Here is a 6,837-nt window from a genome sequence, read left to right as displayed (position 1 = left end):
CTGATTCTCTGTTGCTCTGCAGTCTGTTGTCACTGGACCCATGCAAAGCAAGTGCCAACCAAGACCAGCCTGGAGCCTGACGGGATTTTACACCTGCTTTGTACAGAGGGAAGTGCCTGCAGAGAAGAGAACTAGGCCTTGTAGACTAGGGGCAATGCTTTAACCAGAGTGACAAAGCAGCATTATGTGGCACAGAACAAACCACAGCACAGTGATCACTGCAGGCAAGTGACCTCCCGGCTACTGATCCTCTGGGAGCCTGCAAGAAATGTGCCACAAGAGCCCACCTTCTCTAGAGGGCAATGCAGCCTTTCCTAGGAAGCACTGTTGTGTGTTGTCAAAGTTCACTTCAGTGGCTAGGCTAACAATCCTCACCTAGCTCTAGGGGTACTGGCGTAAGGGGTTTGGGTTGAAGTGCTGCTGTTTTCAGTATTCCTGAGGCATCTGTGGCTCTTGCTTCTTCAGGGTCTCTGCAAAACTAAAGCAGCTGTGAAGCTAAATCTCCTCTTGGCTTTGCCTCTTCCATCTCCCCAGCCGCAGTTATGTGTTCTCGTCACTGGCCACCTCGGCTGTCTCCTTCGCCACAGGGGCGCTGGGCATGTGGATCCCCCTCTACCTTCACAGAGCACAGGTGGTGCAGAAGACGGTGGAGACCTGCAGTTTCCAGCCCTGTAGCACCAAGGACAGGTGAGGCTTATCTGCTGTTTTGGAAAGTGGCTGTCTTACTGGAGGAAACTTGAAAACCCCAGGGATCTTGATGTGAGAGAGTGAGACACAGTTACAAGGATTCCTGTAACTTCTTCCGGCCCTTTGCAACATGGAATCACTGGAGTTTAGGTTCAGGATTCATATCCCTTTTAGCATGAACCTGTTGTGAAGCCAGAACAGGCAACCAGGAAGGTTGAGGAAGAAGAGGCGGCTTTGCAGCAGAGGCACAGGACAGGGAAACAAGAGGTCTGAATGCTTTACTGTCCCTGCCACTGATCCCTAGCATGGTGTTGAACAGGATCAAGGGTTCTCTGTCTTGGCTTCCCAACCTGTAAGATGTCAGTCCACACTACTTTCACAAGACAGTTTTCATTGATTCACACTGAGAAAAGCACTATGAGATCGTTGAATGGCATGTGACCTGCTGTGATGTCAGAAGCACCATGTTGGCTCTTGCTCTAAGATTGAGCGGAAGGTGGTTGCAGTAGGGATGATGTTTACAAAGGCTGCAGGAGGATGGGCTAGCATGGGGAGCCTGCCATTTGGCATGGGGAGGCCAAAGTTCAGGTCTCCAGTTAGTTCCTCTCCCCTGCGGCTGGCAGGAAGTTAGGGTTTTGCCCCTGTGCAACATCTTCCATTAATGGGTTACAGAAAAAGAAAAGCTGGTTGCATCAGTAGTCACTGCACTACACGATCTTTATGGGTGGGAGAGACCTCAGACTTACCGCCGAACATTGGAAATTGACTTCCCTGTTGTTCCTTTATTTGAAAGGTCTTCATTTAAAATTTGTCCCCATCTTCATCTTTAATATTCCTGTAGTGCTGACCTGGGGACATGGAAGAGATGAGGGGGAGCTCTGTGGGTAACAAGCTGAATAAACCTCCATGCCATATCCTGTAGGAGCTTAATGCTGAAGCATGTTAGGAGATCACCTTCCATCCTGAAGGGATCCCTAAGCATTCTGTAGATGTAATTATCTTTCAGTTACCAATAATGTGCTGCCTCTCCTGAAGCAAAACAAGGTATTTGGGAAGAATGCTGCAGAAGTGGATAGCTGCAGTGGGAAAAGGGTTGGAAAGATAGTCCCCTTCTAGCCTAGCGGACTCATCTCAGAGTTAACACACACACTGAGCAAGAAAGGATTTTGTTTCCTTGCAAAAGGTTTTGATGAAAGCATGGTTTTGTTTCTCATGTGTGTCAGCTCCTTTTTATCTTTCCCAAATCCTTTGCATCCACTGAGAATTTGATCAGTTTTTCAATGAAAACCTGATCGTGTTTCATATCCCCCTTCAATAATGTTTTATTTGAGTATGTTTGACCAGTTCTAGTTACTACTCCTCACGTTCATGCAAACTGCCTTGCAGTTTTAATGGCCTGAGGTTCCTGCTTCCCTAACTTTGCGTTACATTATTTAAGGGGGATCCTCCTGGAGACCTTTGACAAGCTAGTAGGTTTTACTACCCTTGATGTGTGCACATTGGGTAATGGAGGAGAGTGAGAGCTGTGATGAAACGTGACAGTAGAGGAGGAATATGAGGTTTGGATCCTGTGGGCGTTGCCCATGCAGTACATGATTCAAAGCTCTGGCACTCTTTTCAGAGATGAGTTCCTCTGGGGTTTCTCTGTTTGTTTGTAAAATGTTTCCATTTTAGTGCAAAACTCTACAGCTAACTCTCAATGTTTTGTTTTTAATAGTTTGATCTTTGGAGCAATCACATGCTTCACAGGCTTTCTGGGTGTGATCACAGGGGCTGGTGCAACCAAATGGTGCCGCTTAAAAACACAACGAGCTGATCCTCTCGTCTGTGCTGTGGGCATGCTGGGTTCAGCCATCTTCATCTGTCTGATCTTCGTCGCTGCTAAGAGCAGTATTGTGGGAGCCTATGTAAGTATGGTCCACAGTGAAAACTGTGAATGGGCAGGGACCATCTTGCAGGTCCCGCCTGACACCAAACCCTCTAGGAAGGAAGCGGTGTTCTTCCTTGCACAATCTGGGACTGTGACACTGGTCTTGTGCTTTCCTCTCTTCTTGATGCTCTTTTCTTTTCTCGTTGCCATTCTGAAAACACACTGAGAGATGAGACTGTTTTCCCTGTGCTCACCATCCGCATTAGAAACTCACCAAGTCGACTATGTGAGATTCTGGGGCTTAAGTTTATCATGGGCAAAAAGTTGTACGTTCCCCTCTGTGGTTAGTTTTGACCACTTAAGGGGCTATTGTTCTTGTCTAGCATTTTGATGCAGGCAAATATGAGATCTCCCTTTATCATAGGAGGGCTGTAATTGCAGCACGGCACATGGTAGTTACAGTACAATTACACTCTGGCACACATTTTGTTGCCTGTAATTACTATACTATTAACTCGCATAACTGAACCACTTTCTGGATTACTGGGAATCATTACAGTGTGAATACAATGTATTATTAATTGTATTACCATAGTAGTCAGGAGCCCCTGTCAATGACCAAACCCTCGCATTTTGTGCTGTACAAACATGGAAAAAGATGGTCTTTTCTCCAGAAAGCCTATAATCTAAATTTACAAAAAGAGACAACAGATGGTCCAGATCAACAGACAGAAGAGCACAAGAAAACTTTGACAGAATGCATGGTAATGCCACCGTTGGGGAATCTTGGTTGGGTGAACCAGTGGAGTAGTTTGGTGAACCATAGTGAAAAGTATTTGATTACATGGTGAATGCAGAAAGAGTATGACCAGATACGTTTCATATGGGAACCTGAAAAAATTGAAAGTTTTGCCTTTCCCTTGTATTTTCATTCCCCACGATCATAAAATCATAGAAAATTAGGGTTGGAAGGGACCTCAGGAGGTCATCTAGTCCAAGCTCCTGCTCAAAGCAAGACCATCCCCAACTAGGTTGGACTTTTCTTTCCGAGCCCAACAGTGCCTAAGCTGGCTTACAAGAGACTCCCCTTTGCAATCCAGTCCCAGGTCTGGATCTCACGTGTTGCACCAGAAAATCAAGATTCAGTTCCATGAAGCCCAATCCAAGCTCTCTTGAATGCTCAACTCTGTGCTTTCTTATACAGGGCAGAGATGGTGTGCTTCTGAGAGGCAGTGTGGGAGGACAGGAGTAGGGCCGTTTGGGAGTCCTCATCTCGGAGAATCCCAGCATTTTGCTTCTCCTGCCCATAGCAGGTCAATGCAGTGATTCAGAACTCTGTTTTAAGTGAAACGGGCAAAGATGCAAAATAGCCATTTCTAGTCCACATAGATCCCTTAGCACTAGAGGTAACTGGCCTTGATTTGTGTGTGCTGGGGCTGCTGTCACTGTCCTTATATGCTTAGAGAAGAAAGTTTAAAAATAAAAAATCCACAGCAGCCACTTGAAAAGAATCAGAAAGAAATGCAATTCATGGGAACAATCTTTGGTGCAGTGAGCACCAGAAAAATGACCATGCCAGGGTGCTTGAAAGAGCATGTTCTGGGATGGCAAAGCATTCACCTTCTTTTATTTTTAGCTGGCTCTAAATGATGATTTCTGCCACCTCCCTCTACCTGCCCCTAAATTTAATTCCTAAATGCACACAGACCCATTTTTCTTATCTCCCATACCTGAAGCGGGGAGGAGAGAGATTAAATTGACTGTGTTGTTGTGTGTTGATTCTCCTCTTTTCATGCAAAAAACTTCCCTTTCCAATCTTGAAAGGTTTTTCTCCAAACATTTCAAACGAAGGGTGATCAAATATTATGCATTCATTGATCCCATTTTAATAATTTCCTAATTGTTTAATCTCTTGAGAGTGCTACTTTTAATCATATTTCTGTGTAGCCTTTTGGACATTGTCACATGTCTATACAAGGATGGATGGAATTATTAAAACATTCTAAAACCAGTTAATTTTACAAACCTATAAACAGTGAATATGTTAGCCGGTCACTTAGCAAAGTTGCAGAAGTCATATCTGTGTATGGAACAAAAGTAGAGGATGCAGGTTTGCTTGTATTGCTGTTGTGTTTCTTCAGGTAGGTGTTAACAGTTAATACTGCCTACCCCATTGCCCTGGATGTTACAGCTCCATCTCACTTCAGTCTTAGCGCTTGTAGAGCGGTGATAAAAGATTCGAGATCGTCTTCTAGCTAAAGCACTGATTTGGTAGCCAGGAAATGGAAGTTCTGTTCGTAATTGGCACAGCTCCTCTGTGTGTCTGTGAGCAAGCTGCAGCCCAGTCTTGCAGATACAGCAGGTGGCAGCTGTGTCCCAGACCCAGGGCCATTCCTAGCCCTCACTAGGTTCAAGACTTGGGGCTTTCCGGTGTGAATCTGACAGTCTGCTAATCGTTGGTCCCAAGCAGTTGCAGTCTGGTTTGAGCTCCCAGGCTGTCTGGGGCTGAGTCCAGCAATCAGCTGATTGCTGGTTGGGCTCCCCCAAGACAGCCCTGGGACCCCCCAGCTGCCTACATGGCTTTTAGAAGTACCGGGAACCCTGGGTCCCCAGGACTGGAGAGCCTCTCTCCCATCCCATGGTCTCCATCCTCAAGGATGTCTAAAAACCGTGTGGTCAGCCTGGCTTTCCGCAGCCCAGCATTTTAAAGTCCCTTGCTGTGCAGGCTGTGGGGCTCATCAACTGTGCTATGGGAACTGGCCCAGACACCATAATAGAGGAAGTGGGATCAGTCATGAAGCTGATGGGGAATGGGGGAGTAGATAAAGCTGATTTTAGAAACAAATGAAGGAAGCTTTCCATCCGTGCCTGCTAAGACTTGCTAAATAAGGCAAGCTGTTCCTGGCAGTGACCAGCTAGTCAGAGGAATTCAGGGAACTTAAACCATTGTACAATCAAAACACAAGCCATGGTCGCATTAGAACCAGAATACGATATACCCCTTTCTCCGTGTCCCCCAACTCCCTCCCACCAAAAAAAAACGTGTGGACAACACGAACAAGGCAGATGAACACTGTTGGTTCCACTGGGCATGTTGCCAAACCTTTCCTTCCTTCCTGGAGACCATCACAACTCGAGGGGCAGTGCAAAACAGTACGCTTCCAAAGTATCACTCCAAAGCCCAGTGCACTGTGCAATATTTACAGTTTTGGACTGCATCTAAGGCAGTGAAGACTGTGTTTGTGCGTAGAAAGAATTGAGGCAGTTAGAAGATGAATTTGCACCAGACCTAAGAGAACACAGATGAACTGAATTTAGAAATGCATTGTTGGCTTTAGCCTCCACAGTGGTCGGTCCATCTCTTGGCACTGAATTTAGTGTTTTAGGTGCCATATCAAAAGCCAAGTGGTTGGACAAAACAAAATGAGCTTTTTTTTGTGATACCCTAGCATGCTTCCCTCTTTGAATAGAAAGTCTGCTTCCCTCTTTGAATAGAAAGCCAGTCTATCAGCTTATCCGAAGGGTGTGTTGTCTACAAACCACGTACTGAGCAGTGCCTGGACATAGGTAGATGCTTGTGTGTCAGCGTTGAATTGTGACATATAACACTGCACAAACGTAGAGTTAAAACAATGGTACAAAGCTGAATTATAAATAACTGGCTCCTTCCTTTGTGCGAGAGGCAGGAACTCTCCGCAAGACATTCCAGCCTTGTTTCTTTGTGTGCAAGAAAATCTGGGTATAGTCTCTTGACCATTGAGCCACGGATTGAATTGGCCATAGAGCTTAAAGCCCTAGTTCTGCACAGAAAGTGTTGGAGTGCTCTGTTGAGTGGTCTGGGTCTACGTAATTATGTGGTTAGTTCTCCGAGGAACTGGTGCCTAACTTATTACTACAGACTCCAAAATTTGTCCTCGAAAGGAGGGACAGTGATCTATATGGCAAGGGAATCTTGCCTTCCCACTGCCATACCTCTTCTGTGGTTGGTTAGATGAAAGTCATCCTCAGTTTGCTAGTTAAGACTCAACTAGCTACTAGTAATGAGCTTAATGTGGACTTTGCACCTTTTCTGACTCACTGATTGGCTTTTTGAGACTGCGTTTTTAAACGTAAAATCCACTGAAGATATCTGTTCAGTTTGGATTTGTTATGTTAAACTACCACTCACGACACTGGCCTTTCATTCATCAATTTTCTAGCATGTAAACCATGTTTGTGAACAAAGATGTAATCTGAGCCCTCAGAGGTTAGGTAAAAATGTATCGATTCTCTCTCTCTCT

General features: G+C 45.4%; 1 protein-coding gene across 2 annotated transcripts in view; it reads left to right on the top strand.

Moving 5' to 3' along the window:
- SPNS2 (sphingolipid transporter 2) overlaps window positions 1–6,837 on the top strand; it is a 146,446-nt gene that overhangs the window by 98,059 nt on the left and 41,550 nt on the right. For both annotated transcript variants that reach the window (XR_002096323.1, XM_019511419.1), the window contains exons 6-7: window positions 535–687; window positions 2,405–2,594. Coding sequence is in view for 1 of the 2 variants with exons in the window: in XM_019511419.1 (XP_019366964.1) it covers window positions 535–687; window positions 2,405–2,594 (343 nt within the window). In the remaining variant the exon portion in view is untranslated. The remainder of the gene's footprint in view (window positions 1–534; window positions 688–2,404; window positions 2,595–6,837) is intronic.

The sequence above is a fragment of the Gavialis gangeticus genome, unplaced genomic scaffold, assembly GCF_001723915.1.
Source record: "Gavialis gangeticus isolate Ggan-Ray unplaced genomic scaffold, GavGan_comp1, whole genome shotgun sequence".
In the NCBI taxonomy this organism is placed as follows: domain Eukaryota; kingdom Metazoa; phylum Chordata; order Crocodylia; family Gavialidae; genus Gavialis; species Gavialis gangeticus.
The sequence above is the reverse complement of the archived record's forward strand: the minus strand, read 5'-3'. Positions and strand labels throughout refer to the sequence as shown.